Genomic DNA, 14,443 nt, shown 5'->3' on the forward strand with positions numbered 1-14,443 from the left:
GCCAGTTGTAGCAGCAAGCTATTTTCTGGTGCCGTTACTACTGCTCATATATATTCATACCACCTGTATTTCACTATCTCTTCGCCGAACTAGTGCACCTATACATCTAACAAGTGTATTAGGTGTGTTGGGGACACAAGAGACTTCTTGCTTTGTGGTTGCAGGGTTGCTTGAGAGGGATATCTTTGACCTCTTCCTCCCTGAGTTCGATAAACCTTGGGTGATCCACTTAAGGGAAACTTGCTGCTGTTCTACAAATCTCTACTCTTGGAGGCCCAACACTGTCTACAAGAATAGAAGCACCCGTAGACATCACCTCCACGGGACGCCAGGTTTACAGAGGACATGCCTCCGCCGCCACCAGGAGGACCACCGCCGCCGTTGTGATTGATGACAGCGACGTTGCCCATGGAGCCACCGTTCTGGATGTCAAGCCTGTTCTCGAAATTGAGAAGATGAGCATACAATTCAGAAAGAGATACCGTCTCGGTTTTGGTGGTCATGGCGGTGACGAGCGCGTTCCACTCGGAGTCGAGGCCGTCGAGGATGTACGACGTGAGCTCGTCGTCCTCCATCTTGGAGCCTGCTGCAGTCATGGCGTCTCCCAAGCTCCGCATTTTGGCGAAGTAATCCGCAACCCTAAGGTCGCGCTTGGCGGTGGTGGCGAGCTGCATCCGCAGCTGCATGATCTGCGCCCGGGACTGCGACGAGTGCATCGTCAACAGCGCAGCCCAGACGTCTGCGGCAGTGGTGAGCGCCGCGACCTGTGTGAGTACCTTTGTTGGAGATATGCCCAAGAGGCAATAATAAAATGGTTATTATAATATATCTTTGTGTTTATGATAATGTTTACATACCATGCTATAATTGTATTAACCGAAACATTGATACATGTGTGTTATGTGAACAACAAGGAGTCCCTAGTAAGCCTCTTGTATAACTAGCTTGTTGATTAATAGATGATCATGGTTTCATGATCGTGAACATTGGATGTTATTAATAACAAGGTTATGTCATTATATGAATGATGTAATGGACACACCCAATTAAGCGTAGCATAAGATCATGTCATTAAGTTATTTGCTATAAGCTTTCGATACATAGTTACCTAGTCCTTATGACCATGAGATCATGTAGATCACTTATACCAGAAAGGTACTTTGATTACATCAAACGCCACTGCGTAAATGGGTGGTTATAAAGGTGGGATTAAGTATCCGGAAAGTATGAGTTGAGGCATATGGATCAACAGTGGGATTTGTCCGTCCCGATGACGGATAGATATACAATGGGCCCTCTCGGTGGAATGTCGTCTAATGTCTTGCAAGCATATGAATAAGTTCATAAGAGACCACATACCACGGTAAGAGTAAAGAGTACTTGTCATGAGACGAGGTTGAACGAGGTATAGAGATACCGATGATCAAACCTCGGACAAGTAAAATATCGCGTGACAAAGGGAATCGGTATCGTATGTAAATGGTTCAGTCGATCACTAAAGTCATTGTTGAATATGTGGGAGCCATTATGGATCTCCAGATCCCGCTATTGGTTATTGGTCGGAGAGAAGTCTCAACCGTGTCTACATAGTTCGCGAACCGTAGGGTGACACACTTAAGGTTTGATGTCGTTTAAGTAGATATGGAAATATGGCATGGAGTTCGAAGTTTTGTTCGGAGTCTCGGATGGGATCCAGGACATCACGAGGAGTTCCGGAATGGTCCGGAGAATAAGATTCATATATAGGAAGTCATTTTCTAGGTTTGAAAATGATCCGGTATTTTCTCTGGAAGGTTCTAGAAGGTTCTAGAAGAGTCCGGAAGAAATAAAGATGGAAGGTGGGACTCCACCCACCTTGGCCGGCCAGCCTAAGGGAGGAGGAGTCCCAAGTGGACTCCCCACCATGGTGGCCGGCCACCCCACCAAGGAAAGGGGGGAGTCCCACTCCCCCTAGGTTTGGTCACATGGAAGTTTTTTGTTGGGGTCTTATTCAGACACTTTGACCTAAACCTTGGGGCTTCCACCTATATAAAGAGGGGAGGAGAGGGGCTGGCCGGCCACCACAACACCACCATGGCCGCACCCCTCAAGGCTGCCCTAGCCGGCGCCCCCTTCTCCCAAACCCTAGCGGTTCCCTCCTACCTCTCTCTCACACATAGCTTAGGCGAAGCTCTGTCGGAGATCTCCACCACCACCGCCACCACGCTGTCGTGCTGCCGGGATTCCGAGGAGGATCTACTACTTCTGCTGCCCGCTGGAACGGGGAGAAGGACGTCGTCTTCATCAACACCGAACGTGTGACCGAGTACGGAGGTGCTGCCCGATCGACCGTGATCAAGATCTTCTACGCGCTTTTGCAAGCGGCAAGTGATCGTCTACCGCAGCAATAAGAGCCTACTCTTATAGGCTTTGGAAATCTTCAAGGGTGAGTCACGATCATCCCCTCGTTGCTCCCGTCTTCTAGATTGCATCTTGGCTTGGATTGCGTTCTCGCGGTAGGAAAATTTTTGTTTTCTATGCAACGAATCCTTACAGTGGTATCAGAGCCGTGTCTATGCATAGATGGTTGCACGAGTAGAACACAATTGTTTTGTGGGTGTTGATGCTTATGTTGTCTTTAGTTCGAGTACTTTGCATCTTTGTGGCATGGTGGGATGAAGCGGCCCGGGCTAATTTTACATGACCACGTTCATGAGACTTGTTCCTCGTTCGACATGCATCTTGTATTGCATAAGAGGCTTTGCGGGTGTCTGTATCTCCTACTATAGTGAAGATTCAATTTACTCTTCTATTGACAACATTAGTATCACCGTTGTGGTTCATGTTCGTAGGTAGATTAGATCTCTCTCGAAAATCCTAAACCACGTAAAATATGCAAACCAAATTAGAGATGTCTAACTTGTTTTTGCAGGGTTTGGTGATGTGATATGACCATAATGTGATGATGAATATGTATGAGATGATCATTATTGTATTGTGGCAACCGGCAGGAGCCTTATGGTTGTCTTTAAATTTCATGTTGAGTAGTATTTCAAAGTAGTTGTAATAATTGCTACATGAGGTGAACAACCATGAAGACGGCGCCATGAACCTTGACGCTACGCCGACGATGATGGAGATCATGCCCGTTGATGATGGAGATCATGTTCGTGCTTTGGAGATGAAGATCGAAGGCGCAAAGACTAAAGGGCCATATCATATCACATATGAATTGCATGTGACGTTAATCCTTTATGCATCTTATTTTGCTTAGATCACGACGGTAGCATTATAAGATGATCCCTCACATTAATATCAAGATAATAAAGTGTTCTCCCCTCGTATGCACCGTTGTACAGTTCGTCGTTTCGAAGCATCTCGTGATGATCGGATGTGATAGACTCAACGTTCACATACAACGGGTGTAAGCCATGTTGCACACGCGGAATACATGGGTTTGCTTGTCTTGCAAGCATATGAATAAGTTCATAAGAGACCACATACCACGGTAAGAGTAAAGAGTACTTGTAATGAGACGAGGTTGAACGAGGTATAGAGATACCGATGATCAAACCTCGGACAAGTAAAATATCGCGTGACAAAGGGAATCGGTATTGTATGTAAATGGTTCAGTCGATCACTAAAGTCATCGTTGAATATGTGGGAGCCATTATGGATCTCCAGATCCCGCTATTGGTTATTGGTCGGAGAGAAGTCTCAACCATGTCTACATAGTTCGCGAACCGTAGGGTGACACACTTAAGGTTTGATGTCGTTTAAGTAGATATGGAAATATGGCATGGAGTTCGAAGTTTTGTTCGGAGTCTCGGATGGGATCCAGGACATCACGAGGAGTTCCGGAATGGTCCGGAGAATAAGATTCATATATAGGAAGTCATTTTCTAGGTTTGAAAATGATCCGGTATTTTCTCTGGAAGGTTCTAGAAGGTTCTAGAAGAGTCCGGAAGAAATAAAGATGGAAGGTGGAGTCCCAGAGGGACTCCACCCACCTTGGCCAGCCAGCCTAAGGGAGGAGGAGTCCCAAGTGGACTCCCCACCATGGTGGCCGGCCACCCCACCAAGGAAAGGGGGGAGTCCCACTCCCCCTAGGTTTGGTCACATGGAAGTTTTTTGTTGGGGTCTTATTCGGACACTTTGACCTAAACCTTGGGGCTTCCACCTATATAAAGAGGGGATGAGAGGGGCTGGCCGGCCACCACAACACCACCATGGCCGCACCCCTCAAGGCTGCCCTAGCCGGCGCCCCCTTCTCCCAAACCCTAGCGGTTCCCTACTACCTCTCTCTCTCACATAGCTTAGGCGAAGCTCTATCGGAGATCTCCACCACCACCGCCACCACGCCGTCGTGCTGCCCGGATTCCGAGGAGGATCTACTACTTCCGCTGCCCGCTGGAACGGGGAGAAGGACGTCGTCTTCATCAACACCGAACGTGTGACCGAGTACGGAGGTGCTGCCCGATCGTGGCACCGTGATCAAGATCTTCTACGCGCTTTTGCAAGCGGCAAGTGATCGTCTACCGCAGCAATAAGAGCCTACTCTTATAGGCTTTGGAAATCTTCAAGGGTGAGTCACGATCATCCCCTCGTTGCTCCCGTCTTCTAGATTGCATCTTGGTTTGGATTGCGTTCTCGCGGTAGGAAAATTTTTGTTTTCTAGAGGAGAGGAGGAATCCCAGAACCTGCTGATCCTGGGAGACCCACGCAGTGTAGGCCGTGTTGGGGACGACCTGGGGAACCTTCTCCCCCGTCTTGTTTTCCATCTCCACCGTGATGGTTTTGGGTGGCGCATCCACTGTGCCGTCGAGGAATCCGACGAGCTGGTGCGACCGCAGCGGCGGCATGACTTGCGCCTTCCAGAGAGGGTAGTTGTCCCTCCCCAGCTTCTCCGTCACCGAGCCATGCTGCAGGCTGAGTCCAGACGGAAAGGAAGAAGAAGACGCGCCGTTCGACATCGTAGCGGTGGAGAGGTTTGGCTCTGATACCATATCAAGAAACACGAAATAGATTGGATCGGTGTACCCTCTCGGGGTGCCCAGGCTTCACTTATATATTGGCCAAGACTTGGCATACAAGATTACATAGATCTCATCTAGAGATTGTTACAACAACCGGCTTAACTATACAACTTGTAGCACACGAAAACTAGAGATAGAATTATATCGTAACAGCCTATCTACAACTCGTTTAACAAACTGACTCAAATTTGAACGATCATTTGAGCTTATCTCATGGGAACTCCATCGCGTGTTATTACACACATACACGGAATGGTATCATTGATCTGTGTCAACTCTAGAAATGTGATTACGGTGCACAATATATGTGGGACAATGGAACCTAGTGTAACTTTTCAATAATTGGACATAGTCGCGGTACTGCTTGGCTCTAGCTCTTGCTTTTGTTATTTCCGCCTTTTTGTTGTGTGTTTCTTCTATTGTGCTCGTGTGCAATTTTTGCAGAAAAAATTCAAAGAGTGGATTTTTTTTCCCTTCCATGTGATCTATCACCTGCTTATTGACTAGTTGTAGCATCCAGGTGCATCAAAAGTAAACGTAGAATTTTGGTTTTTATAAAGGAAATATGTGGAGATTTTGTTTTTTTAGCAAGGAGCGTGCTCACTCGGCTATTGACTAGGCCTGGCCATCGTCCATCGAACAGTGCGGGGAGCCGCGCGGCCCACTCACAGTCACACGACAGACCAACTCCTCGATCGCCTCCACAAAATTATCTGGTACCTTCCATTCCATTCCCTTCCTCGATCCCATCCCACTCCTGCTGTCGCGTTGCGCCTCGCATGTAGCCATCACCGCCGACGAGCTGCACGTCCGTCCGCCCGAGCAGCCATGGCAACGCAGCTGCTGCGCAAGGTGTGGGGCACCGTGCTGGCCCGCGCGGGGGCGCCGCGCGACCCAGAATCAGGCTCCTCCTCCTCCTCCTCCTCCGCCTCCTCCCCGCGCCGCCGCGGGCCGACCGCGGCGGCAGCGGAGTACGGCTCCCTGGGCGCGCTGGACGCGGTAGCCACGGACGTGCTGGCGCAGATCCTGCGGCTGCTGGGCCCGGCGGACGCGGCGCGCTCCAGCGCCGTGTGCCGCGCCTGGCGCCACCTCGCGTCCGACAACGCGCTCTGGGCCTTCTTCCTCAGCCTCGGCCCGGAGCCCTGGGACCTCGTCGTCTTTGCCGAGACCCACCTCGCCTCCGGCCCCGCCGTGCCCCGCAGGTCCGCCCGCCCGACTCACACCACCGGAGCCTTCCCGTTTGGCGCGCGTGTCCGGCTCCCCTACCCAATTAATTAATTAATTAACGCTATGATGCCGTGTGTGTGCTCCTGCAGCGTGTACTACTCCTCCTCCGCGGCCCGTGTCCCGCCGCAGCTCTCGTTCAAGCACATCTACGGGCAGCGGGCGCTGGTTCCGGGCTCCATCGTCGTCGATGGTAAGAGCAGCTGCCCGCGTCTCATCTCATCTCATGCCCGCTGCACGAAATGAGCTTAATCATCTAAGTTCTAGGTAATATCAAGCGATTACTTAATCAAGTTAAGTGTGATCAGCGTGTGCGTTGATTGACCCCTTTAATAAGGGATCCTACAGCCACAAATTATACTCTTTGGACATCTGTAGTGATCACATCTTCAGTTACTACACAATGGTTACTTATATAACTGCACTAGGTTGTCATGGCAGGCTGATTGTATCAGGCTTTGGCTCTTTGCTTTTGTGCGATGTGATGGTCATTTCTGTGAGCGAATGGATTTATTTTACCACAGTTGTTTGGACTCTACGCTCTCCTTTAAATTGGTGTTCTTTGTTTTCCTAAACCATAGGTGGATCGGGCTATTGCAAGTATGGCTGGAGCAAGTATGCCGCTCCTTCTGGGCGCTGTGCAACTTTTTTGGTAAGCTGTCATGATGAAATTAATGATCAGTCAACATAAATAATTTATCATGACCCGGACGTTTTGAGGAGCAAACGCATCAAGGAGTTGCAACATGGCAATGGTCCAGCATGCCAGGTGCCATCCATCTTCAATAAAAATAAGTCAATGGCTGGCAACTACTTCGCTCGATGTGCGAAAATCCGAACGCTCACTCAATATAATTTTCCTTTTCTTTTCGGACATTATGAGTTTATTATGTGTACCACTGTTGATTTGACAATTTCAGGATAATTAAATTGATAAAGGCATACCATCTTTGTTCTAATTCAGCTGAGATTTGACGTGCAGGAATTCGGAAACATTGAGTCCCCTATGTATGCAAGGCTGCGTCACTTCTTCTCTACAATCTATACCAGGTTTTTTTTTTAAAGTCTTCTGTATATACTTGAATAAAAAAAATAGCCTTGCTATCTTTGCACAACAAAAAACATGCCTATAGAAAATTAGTTCGGAGACAACATTTTCCATCGATCATCTGCGCTGTGATTGAGCGAATTCACTTCGAAAAACACTGAAAGTAACTGTATCGTGAAAACTTTGGCTTCACCTAGTTGCCTACCATCAAACTGCTTACACTAGCACTTGCTGCAATTCCAAATATATCTGTCATGAACTCTATTTATTCTTGTTATTCATGACTTCTGACAGGATGCATGTAAAGCCTTCTGCTCGACCAATTGTTGTTGTCCTTCCCCTCTGCCACCCAGATGGTTAGTATTTGTAGGTGATACTACTTTTTTTTACTTTATGGTTCTCTATTTCATCCAAATACATAGATTCATCACTATTCCTATATGGCACCACCGAAATATAATCCCATGTTATTTTACCCATTTGATGGTTTACTATGGTTGATGATGAACAACAATTTCATTGTCTGACTGTATGTTTCAACTCAATTTGGCACAGATACGGAGTCTGCTAGGGCCTCCAGAAAGCAATACAAGGAGACATTGTACTCGGTTTTATTTGACATGAATGTTCCTGCTGTTTGTGCTGTTGATCAAGTATGCATTCTTATGTCCCTCTTGGCGACTCTGTTCGACCAAATGCTTACATTTATCACCTCTTGATGTACTTTGTTGTGCAATGTCTGCTTCTGTCTCACTGTACTTATTGATCTTCTCTTGGAATAATGAAATCTGTGACAATATTGTCCTTAGTATTTACCTTCGAAAAATTAGAAGATTCACATAATTGAATATTGAACCAGAATCGCGTGCTATGGTTCTAGCTAGAAATCAGAAATATCGCGTTTGAGAGTTGATGTAAAATATATTCAGCACTATAGACTAAAATTTAGGAAGAGTCTTAAGTTCAAAAAAAAAAAAATTAGGAAGAGTCTTGATGTAGTTGTAGCAGTAAGTCATGTTTTCTGTTTACTTGCTGACATGTCGATTCATTCAATAGTTTTGTTTACCTCTCTATGAAGGCACTATTTATGAGCTTGCTGACATGTACTTTTCAGGCACTTCTAGCTTTGTATGCTGCTAGACGAACCTCTGGCATTGTTGTGAACATTGGGTTCAATGCCACGTCTGTCGTTCCCAGTAAGTATTTACAATGTATTTACTTCATTAGTTCTGGTGTAAGGTTCAGCTTAGTCGACCATACATATTGTTTTCTTTAGTACCAGATATATTTTCTCTTAAGATCATCATTAGACATAGAAAGATATCTGTCCTTACCTTTCAAGTGCCGCAGTTTCTTATGTAATTTTTGGGTTGTTGCTACAGTTGTGGCTTGCCACGCTTTAATACCTTACGACCCATGTGTCAGATCCAGTTTCGTGCCAATTTTTGACACATTTGTGATATTTTGTGCCAAATTACACTTCTCCGGAGCATGATTTTAATCGAATTAGCCACGAATTAAAATGCCTTCGTTGAGATTTTTCAGATTTATTCATGACTTCGTATTATGTATTATATATATTATGTGTGGACTGTGGAGATTGAAATGATATTTCACAAAAAAGGAACCGTGCATAACGATGTACAACAGATAACAGTAGGATGGTGATTGTATGTTTGATATTTATGACTAGAGTTAGTATAAAATACAAACTGAGAAGAATCTCCAACAACGTACAATGAAAGCTTTTTTTATTACATTGTCCATCAACTTAACAAAAATAACCTGCCTGGGTAAATCTATTAATAAGTGTGTCCTTCTCTGAAATACATTGTCATGTAGGAATGCACATCACATATGCCAATGGGAGACGTGGGGTGTGACAATGGGAGAGTTAAGAGACAATGTGTGGACTGATAACTTTTCATGTTCGTTCTTGTCTTAAATATGTACTCCGTATGAAACAGAGTACCCATTTTGTGTTATCTTACATATTTTGCTTGCAACAGTCTTCCAGGGTCGGGTGATGCATGAGATAGGTATTGAAACTGTTGGGCAAGGTGCCCTTAAACTTACTGGATTTCTGAAGGAGCTAATGCAGCGAAGGAATATATCTTTTGAATCATTATACACTGTTCGAACCATCAAGGAGGTAAATTTTGTCTATTATGCCAATATAGTATGCTTGGAGCCATTAATTAGAGCTACCTATTCTACCTATGAACATCATACAGGCAGAGTTGATAGCTGACACATGCTCTCTTTCATCTTGTATATGTGAAGAAAATTTGTTACGTCGCAGCTGATTATGAAGCTGAACTATGTAAAGACACACAAGCTTCCTGTGAGGTGGATGGTGAAGGGTGGTTCACTCTAGCAGAAGAAAGATTCAAGATGGCAGAGATCCTTTTCCAGCCCCATATGGGAGGAGTGTATGATATCTTCTCTGTGGCATTTTGTGTTTATGCTTCATGATATCTTCTATGTGGCATTTTGTGATTATGCTTCAAATATGGTTCCCTTATGCGTGCTTGATGTTGAACTTGTAGCGTTGCTATGGGCTTGCATAAAGCTGTATCCCTATGCATGGATCACTGCTACAATGCAGAGGTGCTCGGTGATCACAGCTGGTTCAAGACGGTAGTTTTAGCGGGTGGATCGTCCTGCTTACCCGGTTTGCCAGGTATGCCTACCTAACGCCAGTCGGTTTAGCACTTTAACCCTGATTGGATATTAATGTGTATCACAATTGATCTGGGAACTGATGGATTTGACTATATTTCTGGATTATGTCTATGGTTGTATGAGTATGACATGTACCTTCATTATTGTGAACAGAGAGGCTGGAAAAAGAGCTGCACAACCTTCTTCCCGCATATATTTCAGAGGGAATCAGAGTTCTTCCTCCTCCATTTGGCACAGACACAGCCTGGTTTGGCGCAAAGATGATCGGCACTGTAATTATAATAACGATTCCTGTGCCAAATTTGTTGCTCTTGTGGTTTCACTGATGACTGCCCTAATTTCAGGTGAGCACTTTCCCCGATGCATGGTGCGTAAACAAGAAGCAGTTCCGCCAGAAGTCACGCCGCAGCGGTCCATCTCTAGTGAACGCATGGCAATAGAACCTGACGCGCCACAGCTATGATGGGAGAAGCAAGGGAAAGAATCATGAGGTTGTTTTCAGGTGATCACGTCGAAGACATGGTACAGAGCTATACAGCACCAGTCCTCGCAGTACATAACAGATACGGTTACATGTGCATGATAAAAGATTCTGGGTAAATAGAACACGATAGATTTGTTTATGATATAGGGATGCTGCATAGCTTAAGTGAATGCGTTGTGCATCACTTAATTATTATATTTGTCGTTTGTGCATACGTACATTATGAGATTTTTTATGTCGTTTTGCAGATGAAATAATAATATGTTTTGTTTATCTTTCATTGGAGCACTCTAGAATGCCATTGCCATTACGATGGAAGAACAGTAAATAGTGATGGAAGTGAATCAACAGTAAATAGTGATGCAAGTGGATCAACAGTACCATCTATCATCGTTAGTGCAAAAGTTTGAACTAAATTTTACAAAATAATGATGTCATCACAAAAGTTAGTTATTTTGTTGAACTAAAGAGAGTAGAGAATTCGGAAATAGCTAGTGGAACATGGGTGTAGGCAGTAGGCACACCCGTTTATTCAAAACTTGAAAACAAATACCATTTAGAAGTTTTTTCAAAATTGAAATAAAATTTAGCACAAAATTATCTTGATATTTACTCGTGTCAATTCTGAAGGGAAAAAAAGATTGTATGTGATATACATAAAAATGATAAAATATGCAAATAACACTAATGATTGGATTTGTACTGCTAAAAAATATACATATTTTATTTCTCTTTTCATGCAGGCCACATATGTTCGTACTTTCACATAATATGTACATGCAAAATTTTAATTCAATTTTTTCAGAAAATGTTAATTTAAATTCTGAATATTTTAAATAGCATTTTCTGAAAATTTTAGTAACAGGTGCGTCTACATTCAATCAGGTTGCGACTGTATCCTGACACATATTTGATTAACATGGGCATACATCTCCATATCACAGAATGAAGAGCGCTAACTTAGTTTTAAAACTCTACTCTCCCCACATGTCCGCTGTCAGCCTCGCTAACCTAGTTTAAGAACTCTCCAATCCCACCTTAGCGCTCCCTCGTTTGAGTCCCCCGTGCTCTGGGGATTAAACGAAAGCCCTTAGCAATATCATCTCCTCTACCATTACATGCCCTAATCCCCTCCTTCTCTTCTCAAGATAAACTGAATAACTATAACTAACCAGCGTGGCAGTATGAGTACACATTCAGAATGTGTCACAATACAAGTTTTACCAATCAAACTCGAGATCAAATCACTTCAAACGTAAGTCACACACCATAGATACGATTCAGAGATTAACTTAATAGATAGATAACCAAACGTCAGGTAGAACAGACTACCAGACCCAACGGACTTCACATGGCTAAGAGAGTACATCCATACGAGTTCAACAGGGGGCACAATGGCCTCAAAAGTCCATTTTCACTTCATTGCGGTGCGGAGGAGACTTGGCTGGGTTATTTAGGTGATAACGATTCTTGGCGATGATGGGCTCGGCACATGTTCTCCAGTTGGCCATCTAGGGCTCTAGCCCATGGCGTACTTCTGCGTCCAGGAGCGCGCCGTGGACTCATACTTGGCCCTATCAGTCTTGTACATGTGGGCGATCTCAGGCACCAGCGGGTCATCGGGGTTCGGGTCTGTCAGCAACGAGCAGATCGACAGGAGAACCTGTTGATACAGACAGGTAATGTTAGAACACACGATGAAGAAAACTTACAACTGTGATATTAGCCGCTAAGGAACCAAGATTATCTCAGCAACATGCTCCAAGCAAAGAAGGAAAAAACCAAGCAGGAAATGCCCATTGTTACCTTTGATATGGTCAGAGCCGGGCTCCACTGCTCCTTGAGAATGTCAAGGCAAATGCTGCCATTGCTGTTGATGTTCGGGTGGAAAACCTTGGTGCGGAAAGAGACCTGGTAAATCATGCCTGGATGTTAGCATGCGATAGATAAGATGACAGGTAAAACAAAAAGTTTGTAAGTACAACCAAAACATCTCAGTAACTTCCAGGATAATAGTATCAAACTAAACAAGATACAAATCTTGGCTCTAGAACAAAAAGAAGAGTACAGAGGATATTACCTTTGGTGGCTTGAAAGGATAATCTGGTGGGAAATGAATGTTCACCAAAAATAAACCACCAGTGAATGGGCTTTCCGACGGTCCCATGATAGTGGCCTGCCAATGGAACATGTCCTCACCAACAGGACCTGGCAAAATAAAAACAGAAGCAATACAATATTACATACCAGTCAGACAAACACGGCTGCAGCAAGGCAGTGAAGGATGAGCAGAAACAAGTCACATTTGTTGTGCGACGGTTCTAATTATTTGGGGAACTAGATCAGGATTGAACAGAAAATTATGTTATGAGGGTAATTTGACCTAACACATACAGCATTATTGTCCAATACAGTTCAACTCACTCAGACTTACAATCACATGCAAACATAATAAGATAACTGGAACTGGTTGCTGTATAGGCAACATCAGAACACACAGGCAAACCGCTGGGGCCAGTTAAAACAGGTATCATAAGGTATACATCTCATGAAGTGCTAAAGAGGATGCCAAGTTGCCTGCATAATTATATTTATTCCAGTACACACTGATAGACAAGGTAAAGCAGATGAGTACTACAATCTCATCTGCTAAAACACAGCTCACTCATAACAAACATCAAAATTGTTTCGGCTTTTACTAATGTCAGAAATCAGCGTCTTAAATTGCCCTAGTCGTGGCTAACTGTCCATATAAAACTCCAGTGTCCCTTCCTACGGTTAGCGGCAGTTACAATAGAACAGGGTGCGATCGAGGGTCTGGCATAACTGTTCACTGTAGTGAGATTGAAATAATTTAATCAAACAAGACACGAGGCCAGTGAGATTCTAAATCGTAGTGGTCATATAAAAAGGTCATATACAGTTCAGAAGTACTCCACCAATCAATTCAGCAAACCTAGAACACGCGCAGGGCAGCGAGGACAGCTAAACAACCTAACCCCAACGACTAAAACCTAACAATCGAACCACGCAAACCGCGTGCTCTGCTCACCGTACCCAAAATTCGTCGAGATCTAGAAGGGATCGACAGGGGTAGAGAGGAAATCACCTGCGCTGCACGAGGTGGGAGGGTCCTTCTGCAGGTCCTTGAGCTCCTTGAGGATCCTCTTGGACGCCATGGATCAAACCCTAATCCGCAAAATCCGGCGCAGATCAGACGGGCAGAACAGATCGAATAGGTAGGGAGGGGCAAGGGGACTGCGGCGTACCTACCGGCGGGGTGCTCGGGGTCGGGTCGGTGCTGCGGCGGCGGCGGCGGCGCCTCTCCCCTCTGCGGCGGCGACGGCGGGCCACGGGACAAGAGGGAGCAAAAGTAGTCGGGGGATTTGGGGGCTGGGAGCCGAGGGCGCAATTTATAGGGCTGCGGGGCGACGCCAGCCGTCCGATCGGGGATCGACGGCTCTGCGCGGCTCGCGTGATGCTTACGCTGGACGCGCAGAGATTCGCCTTTCGGTGCTTTTCGGGTGGGCAGGGAAATAAACATGGGATGGCCTCTCGGGAAAATTTGCAGAAATAATGGCACTGGATGCGAGCCGATGACAATGACGAGTGGGACCGGACCACATGTCATTCACCAGCTCTAGGGCATTTGGAGACCATGGTTTTTTCTTTACCTAATAATAAAGGGAGGATTGTTTTCTTGGTCCAACACTTTTTTGGACCGATTTGCCCTCCCACCATGTAACAACTAATACAACCGGCAAGTGAAAATATGTTCGATTCTTTGTTCTGATCGGGGAAACCCTTCCCTCATGTTCGGGCCGCTTTGCTCCCGTGGAATTTCCTCGCACTCGCTATGGGCTTTTGTTCTCTGGGTTGGCCCGTGTATTAAACGGCCAGAATAAACGGCAGCATGTAGCGATCAAACATTAGGAACGATTAGTCCCACCTCGCTGCATTACAGATTATCTTACCTGCTTATATACG

The 14,443-nt window shown here is 45.3% G+C and overlaps 2 protein-coding genes and 1 non-coding gene across 5 annotated transcripts; 1 reads left to right on the forward strand and 2 right to left on the reverse strand.

The window, feature by feature from the left end:
* Window positions 1-439: 439 nt before the first annotated feature.
* LOC127337298 (small nucleolar RNA Z247) lies at window positions 440-578 on the reverse strand. Its single transcript, XR_007873711.1, has one exon. It is a non-coding gene; the product is annotated as a small nucleolar RNA Z247 (small nucleolar RNA).
* A 5,090-nt stretch (window positions 579-5,668) lies between these two features.
* On the forward strand, window positions 5,669-10,729 carry LOC127336670 (actin-related protein 8). 2 transcript variants are annotated; one of them, XM_051363511.2, is made up of 12 exons: window positions 5,681-6,217; window positions 6,332-6,432; window positions 6,821-6,891; window positions 7,222-7,289; window positions 7,582-7,643; window positions 7,843-7,940; window positions 8,402-8,483; window positions 9,297-9,439; window positions 9,571-9,719; window positions 9,837-9,970; window positions 10,126-10,244; window positions 10,317-10,729. In XM_051363511.2, the coding sequence occupies exons 1-12, from the start codon at window positions 5,844-5,846 to the stop codon at window positions 10,410-10,412; spliced, it is 1,497 nt and encodes a 498-aa protein (XP_051219471.1). In that variant the 5' UTR covers window positions 5,681-5,843; the 3' UTR covers window positions 10,413-10,729. The 2 variants fall into 2 exon arrangements, with proteins under 2 accessions (XP_071682914.1, XP_051219471.1); XM_071826813.1 differs by lacking the exon at window positions 10,317-10,729 and having other exon boundaries at window positions 5,669-6,217; window positions 9,571-9,749; window positions 9,787-9,970.
* Window positions 10,730-11,730: 1,001 nt separating this feature from the next.
* Window positions 11,731-13,840, reverse strand: LOC127336668 (ubiquitin-conjugating enzyme E2 28). Of its 2 annotated transcripts, none has more exons than XM_051363509.2 (5): window positions 13,730-13,840; window positions 13,566-13,645; window positions 12,537-12,664; window positions 12,263-12,367; window positions 11,731-12,119 (listed from the first exon to the last, which is right to left on the reverse strand). In XM_051363509.2, exons 2-5 carry the CDS (start codon window positions 13,633-13,635, stop codon window positions 11,976-11,978), a joined length of 447 nt encoding a protein of 148 aa, XP_051219469.1. In that variant the 5' UTR covers window positions 13,636-13,645; window positions 13,730-13,840; the 3' UTR covers window positions 11,731-11,975. The 2 variants fall into 2 exon arrangements, with proteins under 2 accessions (XP_051219469.1, XP_051219470.1); XM_051363510.2 differs by having other exon boundaries at window positions 13,726-13,840.
* Between the last annotated feature and the right edge of the window lie 603 nt (window positions 13,841-14,443).

This window comes from Lolium perenne, chromosome 2, assembly GCF_019359855.2.
Source record: "Lolium perenne isolate Kyuss_39 chromosome 2, Kyuss_2.0, whole genome shotgun sequence".
Taxonomy (NCBI): domain Eukaryota; kingdom Viridiplantae; phylum Streptophyta; class Magnoliopsida; order Poales; family Poaceae; genus Lolium; species Lolium perenne.

What these genes read in the sequence shown, in the direction of transcription:
- LOC127336670 (XM_051363511.2), top strand. Translation starts at nt 5,844, where the DNA reads ATGGCAACGCAGCTGCTGCGCAAGGTGTGGGGCACCGTGCTGGCCCGC. An exon ending in CTGTTTGTGCTGTTGATCAA is followed by an intron (nt 7,941 to 8,401) that starts GTATGCATTCTT and finishes TGTACTTTTCAG; the next exon opens with GCACTTCTAGCTTTGTATGC. An exon ending in GCGCAAAGATGATCGGCACT is followed by an intron (nt 10,245 to 10,316) that starts GTAATTATAATA and finishes CCCTAATTTCAG; the next exon opens with GTGAGCACTTTCCCCGATGC.
- LOC127336668 (XM_051363509.2), bottom strand. Translation starts at nt 13,635, where the DNA reads ATGGCGTCCAAGAGGATCCTCAAGGAGCTCAAGGACCTGCAGAAGGAC. An exon ending in TCCCACCTCGTGCAGCGCAG is followed by an intron (nt 12,665 to 13,565) that starts GTGATTTCCTCT and finishes TTATTTTGCCAG; the next exon opens with GTCCTGTTGGTGAGGACATG. An exon ending in ATCCTTTCAAGCCACCAAAG is followed by an intron (nt 12,368 to 12,536) that starts GTAATATCCTCT and finishes ATGATTTACCAG; the next exon opens with GTCTCTTTCCGCACCAAGGT.